Source organism: Athene noctua, chromosome 2 (genome assembly GCF_965140245.1).
Source record: "Athene noctua chromosome 2, bAthNoc1.hap1.1, whole genome shotgun sequence".
NCBI lineage: Eukaryota > Metazoa > Chordata > Aves > Strigiformes > Strigidae > Athene > Athene noctua.
In genome coordinates, this window is record NC_134038.1 from 161,341,204 (window position 1) to 161,355,243 (window position 14,040).

At 47.1% G+C, this 14,040-nt stretch overlaps 1 protein-coding gene across 4 annotated transcripts in view; it reads right to left on the reverse strand.

Annotated features, from left to right (window-relative positions):
- The window catches only part of HECW1 (HECT, C2 and WW domain containing E3 ubiquitin protein ligase 1), a 265,816-nt gene extending 253,031 nt beyond the window's left edge, over positions 1-12,785 (reverse strand). For all 4 annotated transcript variants that reach the window (XM_074900896.1, XM_074900895.1, XM_074900893.1 and 1 more), the window contains exon 1: positions 12,593-12,785. In XM_074900896.1, the coding sequence (XP_074756997.1) occupies positions 12,593-12,622 (30 nt within the window). In that variant the 5' untranslated portion in view covers positions 12,623-12,785. The remainder of the gene's footprint in view (positions 1-12,592) is intronic.
- Between the last annotated feature and the right edge of the window lie 1,255 nt (positions 12,786-14,040).

The following is a 14,040-nucleotide window of genomic DNA, read 5'->3' on the forward strand; positions in this document are numbered from 1 at the left end:
ATTTGTCCAGGAGCAGACAAAAAGTTTGACACCTCTGAGTTTTGCCCAGATGATAGACCGGTTCAAGACTAGTTCTGCCTCCGGCTACGTGTATACCCGGAGCCAGGGAACCAGTGACACAGCAGGGACACCTTCCTGCCTGTCATCCAGCAGAAGAGGTGAGGGCCAGGGGAAGACTGAAAGGTACCTGTATATGCAGGATGCCAGGCAAGCACTAGCAAATAAGCACAAGAAATTGGTGAACTAAACAGAATGAGGAATAGCCTTAGGATAATTAAAAAATAATCCATTAACCTTCTATTTCTTCACCTTACTTAGGAGATGACAAAGCTGCTATGTTATTGCTGCGCAGCGTGCTCTGAACAAGGAACTGCTCGGTTGTCAAACAAATGCTTTGTTGAGTGTTCACATTAAGAAAAATGCATTTTCCACATTCATGTTCTGACAGACTAAGTGGCTGGAGGATGGTCTTCAACACACCAGAACAACCCACAGAGCAAAGGGTGAAAAAAGGTCTTTGCAGGAACAAGACAAATTGCCACACAAGGGGAGAAAGAAAAAGCTGTTGAAATGGTAAAGACTTTAGTTGAAGCCGTCATTTTTCCGTCCATTGCACCGACACCTAGTTTGACTGCCACAAGAGAAGTGAAGCCAAAATGGGACATTTCTTTCCTCGATGAAGATCACTTTTGAACAATCTGCCACAGAGAGTTTGCTTTTGCTGTACCATAAGTAAGACAGCTCAGCTGTGTCAAAGCACAGGCCTTTTTGCAACGAAAAATAAGTAGGTGCTACCACCACTGAAACCAGAAGGGTCCAAACAGTAGCACTATGCTTGGTTTGTACCAGTTTAGACTGGAATACCAAGCATCTACAGGCTTACTACTAAGAGAATAGACATATTATAGCCTCCAATGGCTATAAAAAAGGTGTTAGTGAGGTAGAGAGAAGCAGAGATAATGAGAAGAAAAAAAACCTGCTGCCATCAGTGTCAGGAGTTTAAAAAAATGATAAAAACTGACTAAAATAATGTTAGTATCTAAACTTGAAAAACTGAATTAAAAAGGGAGCAGGATGCCACTCAAGGTGATCTTGTCAAGCCGAAAAGGAAACCTGTACGTGTGCGCGGGTTCCCTCACCGACGTGCTTTTGTTTTCCAGTGTGCAAGTGTTACAAAATTGTAAGCTAAAAAAATCTGTGTGCTCTCTGTCCCACATAAATACGCAGTGAATTTTTTCACAGTTACTTTAAGCCCTTACGGGCCAAATGCATCCATAGTGCAAGATCGGTGACTTAAACGCACTTGGCGTAGCAATGAGATCAGGCCCAGGCTTCCTCAAAGTAAATACAATAGTACAACTACAACATTATAATGATGATGTGCGCTGGAGACAGTAGATAGTTTTTAAGAAATGGCTGGCTTTATGAAGCAGAGTAGGTCAAGCATCATCTTCCGCACTGTGGGAAATGAAAACAGTTTGAAGTTTTCCTTACAGCTGAAGCATAACAACAACAACCACCACCTTGCCACACCTCCATCTCTGATCTCTCCCAAATGGATCTGATCATTAAACGAGGCTGCAGGGCTCCAGGTCCTCTGAACGGCTGCCAGCTGCAGTACAAACACATTCTCATGAGAAAGATTTTGATTTTGTTTAAAACAGCATTTTTTTTGACAGAAAAATGTTCCACTGGCAAATTTTCATGCAGTTCCACTATTTAATATGCCTCCCCTCCTCCCACACATGCATGCACCAGAGCTACTTTGAGAAGATAATTATGCTGCATGTTTGCAGTGCATTGGATTTGCTTCTGCCAGGTCTCCTGTCTTCGCTAGGAGCGAGAGACTCTGAGGAGAGGAGTCATCAAAACGGGGGTGACTCAATGTCTGTACATAAATGACACATATTCCCCCAAAATATATGCAAGGAAAAAATACATGGATTTATTTATTTATTTACTTCAAAGGAGGCTTGGTAGCCTCAGGGTGGCTCACATGGTGACAAATTCAGCTCTTTACTCAAGCAGCCAGCTATCTGAAAATGAATATCGTAATTATACCACCAATCTCAATCAACAACCGAAGAAGCGCATGTGATTTGCGGGGGTCTCCAGTTTTCAGCAAATAATCCACCAGTCCTGCACAGATACGAGTAGTGTTTGTGTCTCCAGCTCTCTCCTGTGACTCGGCATTCAGCAGGGCTGCCAAGGGCTCCTGAATCGAGCCTGAACCACACCTGAACCACACACGGGAAGACAAGCCCAGCACTGCAGGGACGTGAAGCACGCATGGCAAGAAGAGGAATGTCGTGCTTGGTTAGTGGTCTCTAAGAAAGTTTGCTCAACACCAACCCTCTCTGGCCTAAAAATGGGATTTTTTTTTTTTTCCCCTCTAAAGCAACTACATAATAATGGTTCTGTATTAGACAGAAGACCTGCTACCTCCAAGAAGATGCAGAATTTGCCTGCCGACTTCGGCACAAAACCCCCACTTCCTTTAAAAAATGGGGGGAAAAAAAAAACAAACACCTAAAAGGTTTGAGAGGGAGCTTACTTCTTTTAGACTCATTTAGCATGAACTGCAATGTGAACTGTGTTCCTCTGATGAGAAATCCTCAACTTGAATGAAGCCCAGCTGAGACCTCTATGGCTGCAAAGTCTCCCTCCTGCCCTACCACCTATCAGAGACCATGAAGACAGGGATCAAGGGAAGTGGTTATGGAAAGCTAATGGTTTTGGGGGAGTGGTGCAGCTGGAAAGCATCTTCCTGTAATCCCTCACCTACATCTTCTCACTCTAAAACTCAGAGGTGAGACCAACAACTTTGAGCTATGATCCTAGGCCCTCTGAGGCTTGAAGAACTGGTTACTACATATAATCTGTTGCTTTCCAAAGCTCTGACTGAATTATATTGGTATTCTATTACATGAGTATTTGTATCTGAAAGCTTTCATATTCAACATTAGCTACCAGGATTCAACTCAGAAAACAAGCCAAACAAACATGGAGATTCCCATTGGACACATCACTGAAGCATGAATAAAAACAGTTCAGAAGACTGAGACAACACAGATATTTTGGGGCAGACCAAAAGAACGCAGAACTTAGGCACTGAAGTTGAAAATGGTACTCACTGCTACTGAGCCCTGCTTTCAACGTAACAGGATTCAAAGACCTAGTGTTCTGTTCCTGTGCATTCCAGAAACTCCAGTCTTGACATCCCACTTGCTGCTCTGCATATAAAGCACATGAACCAGTCCTTGGCAAAGGAACCCAGAAACTCCCCCTCTACCCATTAAATCAGAGTTATGCTCCCTCTTGCTCTCTGGCTCAATGAATCTTCAAATCTTCTATGCGGAACATAATGACTTTGGCCAGATGGGTGTAAATCACATCCCCATACTCACACATACTTAGGAGCTCCCTGCCTGTTAGGGAAAATTCCTGGAAAGTCACAGATCTAGGTCTGATCTAAATCAGGTGCAAGAGAAATACTAATACCCCTTCCTGGAGGGGGAAGCTCCTCCCTGAGCAACAGGCTCTACCCAACACACCAGTTTTGGACTATCTGCTTCTGAGGACCTGCCTCCCTTGAGGCACTGTTAACCAGCTTTGCACCTGACCCAGGGCACAAGCACACCAAGGGGGAATAGATGTAGCAAACTGCTTTTGCCTGCATTATGCTGGAAATAAAAGCCCTGGGGAGCACAGAGCAGGAACCCTCCTGCTGTCTGCACATAATCCAGTCGCATGAAGCCAACTCAGGCTAATCTGTTATGCCTCTCTTTTTTGGTGCAGTGCTGCACAAAACACAGCTGTAGTGTCCTGGATGTAAGCTAGTAAGCTCACAGTATGCCATGTAGACTTAGCAGCTTAGATCTTCATTTGCTTAAGGCCCTCTTATCACTTTTCATTTCAGCATGTGGGCGTCCCCTCTCATGGTCCCACAGGGATTATGTGGATTAGCAATACTGCATTTATATCCCTTTTGGTCCAGGTAGCTAAAAGGAGATGAACTGGGTTTTCCAGTGAGTTATTAGAAGGCCATCAAGTACATTGATCTCCTGTCCACCTCTCAGCTCTATTACAAGGTCACAAATCAGCCAAACGCATTACTCATTATGACCCTTCCTGAGCTGCTAGATGATACGGCGTTAAATTAGTAGACGACTCCTCAAACATCTATTCCACATCTTTCCCTTGCTTAACTAGCCTGACAATCCATCTCACGCAAACCATGAGCCTGCTACCACCACTTACGTACCAGCTTTCCTAAGGTGCCTTGTCTTTCTAAAGTCAGCAGGACTCCCTAAGCAAGTAACATCATGCTTTCACACACACAGCTGGCAGAATTAGGTTGGGAAAAATAGGTTAAAACAGGCATATATTTAACTTGGAGCCCAAACCTCAAAATCTTACTTTACCAACAAATAATTCATACACACGTTTACAAAATCCACGTTTGATAACCACTAGAAGTCATTCTGATATGAACTAGGCAATCAAGAGTGTCTACCAGAAGCATTTCTATTCCAGCTCCAAGCAGAGTTTTAAACATACAACTTCTCCCTCACAACCCTATATCCATCCCTTTTCTGTAATCAAACAACTTCTTCCCGTACGACCTTTTGGGAAATTGTTTCTTACTCATTTCCAACTAAAGCTTTAGATATTTTGTTGGGATTTTTCTTAAAGATGGTGAGGGTGCAGGGTTGGGACCCCTGCAGGGAGCCTAGCCTGGGCCACTACCCCTATACCAAGCTTCAAAAAGCCACCTTTGCAGGCAGACACACACACAAGGAGGGAGGAAGAGGTATGAGGGCACTCTGCCCCTTTCTAGTTCTGCAGCAACTTCCCTGAGCTTGTGATGATCTTCCAAGCTGGACGAGGCAATACAGCTGACACCTAGAAGAAGCTACCAACAAGCAAATCAAGCAGCTGATCCTTAGATCATATTTCTAGAAGATGCTGTCTGCTTCCACCCTCCTCTAGGATCCACCAAACCTCAGCACCACAGTTGGTGAGTTGAAAACACAGAAGCACCCAGAACACTTTACTACAGCTTTGCTACACTTTTGCTGCTTTTCCTGCAGCATGATCGCTTGCTATTTTGTTCCCAAGTCCAAAACTTTTTCATTCCCTCCTCAGCAACCATAAAATCTAACACTAGGTTTGTGACCTGCCTTAAGCACTTTAGGATAAGCAAGTACCCTCTCTGTACCTGCTCCTGTTTTATACACAGTTGAGTGCAGAAGACACAGATATTTAAGAATTCAGACACTTACAATTAGGTGATACATGTTTTTAATTAGAAATGCCCTAATATAATTGCTCAAATACAGACACGGATGTTTTAGCCTACATCATGCTATTGGGTACAGAGAATTAGTCTGAGCTATTAACCCATGTTTTAATTGTCTGAGACATAAGATTGCACAGCCTTGGAACAGCTATCTGTGTAGCAAAGTGCATTGGAAAGAACAACAGTACTCTGCAATCACCCAGTTCTTGGGGAGTGGGAAGGCTGAAGGGGGAGGGGAGATTATCAAAGAGAATGCAAACTCATGTGCGAAGAGGATGCTTTGAGAGTAACAGTTCTGAGGAGCATGAAGGAGTAATACAAAGTCAAATTTCAAGAGCAGGTAATGGTTCTACACCAGCATGCAGTTTCTTGACCAGCATAAGAAATCCTGCTTTTAGTCAGGTGGGAAAGATTATTCTTTAATGGGGGCTTTGCTCATATAAAAAACTGAGTGATTTCCTTTCGCACACAAAGCAAAATCCTTAAGGAACGTTAAGCAGCAGAAACCAAAAAGAAGGTAAATCAGGTAGCCTAACTGTTATAAGCCACCATAGCGATGGGTCTTGGAAGAGAGTTCTACCACAGGACCAGGTTTTTCTATGTTGGAACCCTTTTCTAGACTGAGAAGAAGAGGAGGAGAAAATACAGTTCAGCTCATTAGTCCTTAATATCTGGTCTGGGTAGTAACTCCTATGGTTGTTTCTGCTTTAGCCTGCTGCTAGAGTAATGAGAAGGAAATGTCAGTGCTTCATGCTGGCACAGCAAACAGCCAGCTTTCCTGTGATACTCAGCTATGTAAAAAAATAAGTTTAAAAAAATAGATCACAAAAGGCCAGACAGCACTGCCCTTCATCAAGCAAAGTTCCCAATAACTTCAGGAGGACCATTGTTCATTTTCAGACCAAAGGGTTTGTCTCAATAATGCTTTATCTCAGCATCAGGTCTCCACTATGACTCAGGGAACTTATGTAGTATTTCTGAATCACGGTATTGACCTCACATTGACTACCATTTAAGAGCATGGTGCAGTCAAATTAGGCAACTTAAAAGTTCATGAAAAGATCTCACACCTGGTCTCCACGCAGCTTCCACGGGCCTGTAACCAAGGCAGCAGACAACCTAATGGCTAATGGGCCTTTCATGAACCTTGAACAGCATCATCTTGGAAACGTGTGTTCTGAGTCCAGGATTAAACATTTCATCCACTTCCCCCCTCTTCATGTTAAGCACGTAGTAACTAAAACTCGCTATTTAAAGCAAGATGCTGCTTCAGAGAGTAAATCTATTGCTGTCTTCATCTTCTTCAGACAACTACACAGTCGCAGACGACAAAAAGTGCCATGTCAAACAAAAAGTATATATATTTCTATATTAAAAATCCTAAGGCCTCTCCAAGAGCTTTTTTAAAAAAAAAAAAAAAAAATCATTAAAGACAGTTCACAAATAACCCAATACCTGATGGATATTCTGCAATAGAATGTGAATTCTAAGTTTATGTTTTCCTTAGGCTGCATTAAGATGTAGGCACAAGACAGTATCTCCTACTTTTAACAACACTGTCAGCCTTAACAAGGCCCAGACTTTAAAGGAAAGCACCTATCTGCACAAGGACCACTTTGGGACATCAGATGATCCTATCCATCCCAGAAGTTTGTCACGCACTTGTAAGCGTGCCCGCAGATGACCCCAGGCAGGTAGCTCCACACACATTAGCTGTGTCCAGCTGGAAGGACGACTGACCGCAATTCAAATGGTTCAGGAAGCGCCTTACAACAGGCATCCAGCTCCCAAGCAAAGCTGGATTATCCTCAACTTCATTGCTTCTTACCTAGTTTAGCAAAGTCTGTACAATATACAACATATGTTCTGCCAAAAAGACAGACTTTGGCAGGATTGTTTGTTTCGGGGAAGAAGGAGTCACAGCAAGACTTAAGATTGAAAGAACAGCTCCTTGACCCATCTGTTCCATACAACCAGCACTCAGGCATTTCACCTGCGTACAGTAAAGAATAACTTGTTTGACCATCTTGTCAAGCATTCCCTCTCTCTTGCTCTCCTCTCCCCCTTGGGAAAAGTAGACAATTTCCTGCTCCACCTCTTCTGCTTACACGTTTGGGAGGGGTATCCATCAGCCTTCCCCTCTGCAGAAAGTATACAGTGGGTAGCACAACATCTGATCTTCCCAAGCTTGCAGGATGCCATTCTAAATTTTACATGGAGACGTGTGAAAGCACTTTGTTGGCACCAGAAGAACAGCATGCTCCTCCTTTCTCTAAAACAATAGGCCTGCTGAACCACACATTTCAGGACCTGACAAACCTGATTTGGTAATTGAAGGTGCACATGGCACACATTTTCCTATGGTATGGAAAAATTAATTATACCACATGACAGGTTTCAGTCCTGGCATTCAAAAGCTCATTAACAAAACTACTTTAAAAGGTGCTAATAGAAACAAATGCCTTTAACATCACAGACTTCCCAGATGACTCCTGCTATGGAGATGGATGACAAATAACTCTGTCAGTCATCTTTAAATTCCATATTGACTACACTGAAGCAATTACCCATTTATTTTTAGAGCATGTTCCATTTTAAACACAAGTGATTCAGTCCAAGAGACATTCTATCCTGCATCACTATTTCATGGGTTAACAACTCTCAGATTTAAATGGATTTGAATTCTGGGACAAACAGTTGCTTTTTTTTTTTTTTCCTTTCCTTTTGACTCTAGACATTGGTTGGGAATTTTAATTCAGGCTTCAAACCAAACAAATGTTGGTGTTCTACAAGCATCTGCAGAGAAATATAAAAATATCTGGAAAGCGTGAAAGAGCGAGCCTGTTTTGCTAAATGCATAAAATGAAACCTCAGCGAAGGTCTCAATAATAGCCTTCCTGCCTGCTGTGCACGCACTCTCTCCCACAGACCTTCTGCTCTGCAGCAGGGGAACGCTGCCCGCGCTGCTGCGTCCTCAACGAACTTTGCAATACAATGGAGCGCAGCAGTTCCCTGGAGAGCACGGTGCTGATCATTTACTTCGATATTTCAAACAAGAGTACCAGGGTTTCCCCCCTTTTTTAAGATCTAAAATGAACAACTTGCCGTATCGATCCCCAAGCCATCTCAAGGTTTACCTGCATTGTAGGCAATGTTCTGGACAAAAGGATGAGGATCAAGCTTAGGCTGCTCCTAACTCATGGAAAAGGAGGGTGAGATGATAAAGTGGAGAGTTGGGGAAGGAGAGGCCTGAGGAGCTGGGGTTTCTGTTGCTGATTCCACTGGAGGGAGAGAACAAACAGGAGCTGCAACAGGTACTGCAGCGGGGGAACCCCGCTCCAGGCTCAGCTGCTGCCCTGCTTCAGCCCAACTTCTCCCACTTTCTGAAGCAAAAGCAGGCTGTGGGGCTACAGCCAGCAGCCTGCTGCTCGTGACAACTGCCTGTTTTGCCTGTAGCTTGGACCAGTCTTATTGGCCCATATTCTGGTGAACCTACAAACATCTGAGACGAGGACACCATCTTGCCAGGGGACAGTCTCAGCCCCCGTAGGGAGCCCCGCCTGAAGAACCTACTTCAGAGGGGACGATGGGATACCCCAGCCACAGCATAGCTGATCAAAAAAGTCCAAGACTGACTCACAAGCCTATTATACAGCTGCCTAGCCACCATTCATTAACTGTAACAAAAATGACCCTGGGCTCCCTACATCAAAGAACCTTGCCATTTCTTCTTAATTAATTCTAAGCATCTTGCTAGTCTCAAATCTCAACTGGAAAACATCAACCGGAGTAGGTGGCATCTCAGTCTGCCCTTTGCTACTGCCTGTACTTTTATTTTTCCTGCGTTGCATGCCTCCTGAGATTATCAGTGGAAACCAAAATACTGCTGTTTTAGGACAAATGCGTAAGTACGTAAGAGCTAGCCTTGTTTCAGACTTTATCAGAATTAATGTTCATGATATCTAAGGCCAACAGAAATGCATTTCTAAGGAATTAAACCAAACCCCTGCAGCGGTTGCCACTCAGCCATTGCAGAATCACAACAGCACATGAAATGTTACAAGAGAAATGGGTAAAAAAAACCTTAAACAGAAGCAAAACTGACTCATCTCCTTATTGCCAAAACCGAGAAAACCGTTGAGCGTAAACAAACAACAGACATCCTGAAGAAAAGGGGGCGTTGCAATTCCTTTTCGTGCTAATAGGCAGACACAGACTGGATGAGCAGGACCATCCTCCAGCTGCTCCCCCAAGCCGAGCTGAAGGAAAGAGCCGACGGTACAGTGACAGCCCAGGCAGTGCAGATGCCACCAGAGGCCGGGGAGCATCTGAGGTGCTGGTGACACCCCGTGCACCGACAGTTCCTAGTAGTATACACTGGAAAGCTGTGACAGCTGCAGGTACAATCCACTTGTGGAAGCCACGCGTATGTTTGGATACCCAGTTAAAGTATTTTGGGTAATATTCACTAAGGCATACTTTGGCGTAGGCTGGCAGCATCCCTTCTACAGAGCAGGAGGGAGGGCGAGCCAACGCACTTGTATAAGGCTCAAGCTTTCCTCCTTGTCTATAGGGGCCTATCTATAAGTTACAATCTATGCAAGCTGAAGCCAGACCTTGTGGGTAACCCTGAGTTTGGAGGAAACTAAGTAGGTAAGACTTAGGACCAGAGAGACGCTTAGAAAGAAGGAAAGGAAAGTCATTGTGAAAACGAGTTACATCCTCCAGCAAACTCCATCAGCACAAACTAAGGTCCTTTGGAACAATTACTTTTTTTAATCACTGGAAGCCCTTCTGTTTGAACTTTGCAACGCCCTTAACTGGTGGGGGAATGGGAAGGTTGTCTTGCGGGATTTTTTTTTTAGAAAGCAGCTTTCAGAGTTGAAACCACAGGTGCAACCTTAATGCCTGCATCTCCAAGATAGATTTCCAACAACTTTAAAAAATACGTAACCTAACCTCTTTGTTAGAACAGCCCCTGGCCCAACACCAACTATTCAACACCATTTCTCTCGAAACTTGAATCCCCCCCCACTATGCCACAACCACATCTCTTGCGGTATTTCAAAAAGCAGTTGATAAGCTAAATTCCGCTTGCGATGTTTATTCATTGCATTGTTTGTAAGACTGCCATTCAAAAGGAGGCAATAAGAAGGATTTAGCACTACCTTGAATGAACGCTACTTAGTGTAAGACATAACACATGCAAAACGCCACGAAGCTTCACAGGGATTATCTCACAGTCTCAAAGAATGCTAGATTGCATGCCATGTACACGAAAGACAAAGCCACAGAAAGATGCACTTTAGTAACAAGTCTTCGCCAGTTATTTATTGGAATACAATAAATTCCACGTTGTTTATTAGAATGCATTTAAAATACCGAGCATATGGATTTTGAATCGATTCTTTGGGATGTTCTGAGCGCGTGTACACAGTTTGCTTTCAAATAAATCACCACCACATTCAGATATTGATAGTTCCTGATAAAGTCACTGAGCGCGTCCATTCACGCTCTGGCCTGCTCCAGTTTCAAACAAGTAAACTGATGAGAAAGAGCTGATTGATACTAAAAAGGTTAAGAGTCCAAAGCTCAGGTCACATTAAGTCAGCAACACATTAGCGTACGTATCACACAAGTGAGACGACCCACCATCCACCACCAACTCACCCACTGCTCACTGGCTCCTCAGAAGCGCTGGCCAGCTGACCAACCACTCTTTGTTCTGAGCTAACTCCCCGCTCACCCTCCTGAAGCGAAGCAGTGAATAGACCCAGCATCTCCTCCGTAAGGACAGATGCTCTTTTCCCTCCCCATACTAGACAGACTGCATCGGCAGGATGAGTGTTGTGTGTTGACTAAGCGTGCGCTGCTTTTTTACATCTACTTCTGGTTCCAGCATGAAAATCAACATTGCACCTGTGTTGTCCAAATGGGTGTGTGTTTCAGAGGCAGAAGAGAAATAGAGACAGCAGCCAGGACACATACTATACTCCACTTCTTCATAAAACACACGTACTACACAGAGAAATGATAATCCCTTCTTAGTGGAAAATCCAAATTTTCAAAATGAATCCCCAAGCTGAAATGAATTACTGTAATAACTGCAATCCTCGTATGAGCACTAATCAGAAAGGCGCAGCCGGCCACCTGCTATGTGGCACCACTGGCACAGCGGCACCCTGCCCCTAATTGCTGCTGTGTTCAGGCAGGGCTGGGTGCCCCACAAAATGAGACGGTAGCGCTGGGAAATACACGGACAGGATCACAGCCTGACTGACTGTTGTACAGTCTCACTACGCACTTCTGCTGAGTGCAGCATTAAAAAAAAAAAAAAAAAAAAAAAAAAAAAGCACTACTGCAGCTCCAAACAGCAGGATGCAAAAATCTAAACCCAGGCCAAGTAATTTCTTCTGCAACTACAGAGAAACACACGGGAAACGATGCAAGGGACAACAAAATTAACTGTATGCACCTGTGTCAGTACAAACCTATTATCTATGCAGGCTGCGAAATAAGAAAAGCAGCATTTGACAGTGCTACAGGCTGGGACAATGTTCTTAACGTACTTATTATAAGTTATTTTATTTAACTGCTAACGAAGAAATGCAGTTACATAATAACACAAGGTAATAACCAAAATATGAAGTCACAAGATCGGCTTACAGCCACACAGCCGGCGGAAAAGAAGGCAGTTTGTGCTTTAAATTTTGCTGCATTGTCAAGGAGCCAAGAACCAAATCTGGGGGCTTCTTCTTTCACAGGGAAGGGACGTAACCACCGAAAATTCAGCGCGGGACTCTTCATCACCGCCTGCGCGCATCCACATCCCCAAATGATGTCAATCCCCGCCGGCACGTCGCTCATCATAATTCTACACTATTTCCTCGCTAGTGGAATCCAGCCGACAGGCCGACGGCTGAGCTCGGAACCCACCAGGGCCCATCCGCTCCACGGGGAGCGCCCCCCCCCCCGGCCACCCCCCACCCACGGAAGTGCCCAGGGACACGGAGGGCGGGCGGGGGGTCCCATTCCCGCACAGACCGGCCGGCTCCCGGGCACAAAGGCACCCGCGCCGCCGGGCACGGATGGCAGCGCACACCCGCGACCCACCACCGCACCTCGCCCGCCCCGGGAAGGGCCTTTCCCGGCGGCGAGGCCGGCGCCGGCCCCATCCCGCCTCACACTTCTCCGCGGGGAGGCAACGCCAAACCTCCCCCCGCGCACACACACACACACACACCCCCCGTCCCCCCCGCCGCGGGGCCGGGCGGCAGCAGCCCCTCGTACCTGGACAATGCCGGCCTGGGCACAGCTCATGCTCCCCCGGCGAGGGCAGCTCTCACATCCCACACGTGGGGCTCGGGGCCCGCCGCCTGTCAGCCCGCGGGGGGGGGCGGGCGGGGTACCGGCGTGTCAGCCCCCGCCGAGCCGCACCATAGTCCAGCACCGGCTGATACGCCCGCAACGCCGCCGCCGCGCTCCCTCCTCCTCCTCTTCCTCCTCCTCCGCCCCGCCAGCCTCCTCCCACTCCGCCGCCTGTCGCTGGGTACCGGCCGCCTGGAGCCACCCACACGCCGCGGCGGGCACCCGGCAGCGCCGCCCGCCCGGCCCGGCCCGGCCCGGCCCGCCCCTCAGCGCGCCGGCACCCGCCCCCCGCCCTCCCTCCGTCCCTACCGCCGGGCTCGGCTCGGCTCGGCGGGGCTCCGCGGCGTCCCAGGCCGCCTGGGGACGGGGCGGGGACGGCCCGGCCGCCCGCCCGCAGCAGCAGGCCGGGCCCCCGCCGGCTTCCCCAGCCCCGGCGCCCCCCCTGACCCGGAGCACCCCGGCTCTCCTCAGCTGCTCCCCCGAGCACACGGCCGCGCTGCCGGCGGCTCTCCCGGCCACCCCACCCCGCCGCACATGGGCACGGAGGCAGAAAAATCACCCGCTCTCCCTTCTTGCCCCTTCGGCTCCGACCTGCTGCCCGCCCCGCCGTCTCCACCAGGGCCGCGGTCTCTGGGGTGGGGGGTCCCCGAGCGCCTTTTCCCCGCACAGCGAGGCACCAGCTCGGGGAGCAGCGCAGCTCCAGCGCCTGGGGAACACCCTCACGCCAGGCTCCGCTCCCTTCTCCCGGGCACTGCTTTAGGAACCGGACAAAGCAAGACACAGTGCCACAGCTGGGCAGCGGGCGAGTTTCCAAAGGCAGTTCAGGACCCGGGCAGAGCTGTTACACGCTCATTCCCCCCATTTGTCCTGGCCCTGGGCAAAGCCGCCCCCCAAAACCGCTCCGGGAGCGCTGCCGGGGCTGCGGAGTCAAAGCCACCCGCCTGTCAAAGGGGTGAAGAGCAGCTCTTCGTGTCAGCTGGAAGAGGGAAAAGAGAACAACCCTGCGGAGGTCTGCTAAGCCCCTTACCTCATTTTTCTAGCTAGAAGGTTCTTAGATAATAGCAGGGTTTTTTAAACCATTCCCCCCCCCAATACATCAATTTTTCGAGAGTCTTCTGGACCTTAAGTTGTATCCCGAAGCAAAGACATGTTGATAAAACCCACGAATATACCCAGTAACACATCACAATTGAAGCGAAGTTTATTTCTAAGACCATCTTTGCTTTCTCCACCCATACAAATTTCTCCGGAACTAAAGATTTACTGTGCTTGGTATCAGTGCAAGAAATTTTTATTCTAGTTTTCTAATCAACGCACTCTGAAATATTTTCAGAGACATTGTGGCCTCTGATTTCCATTTGATCCTCTCA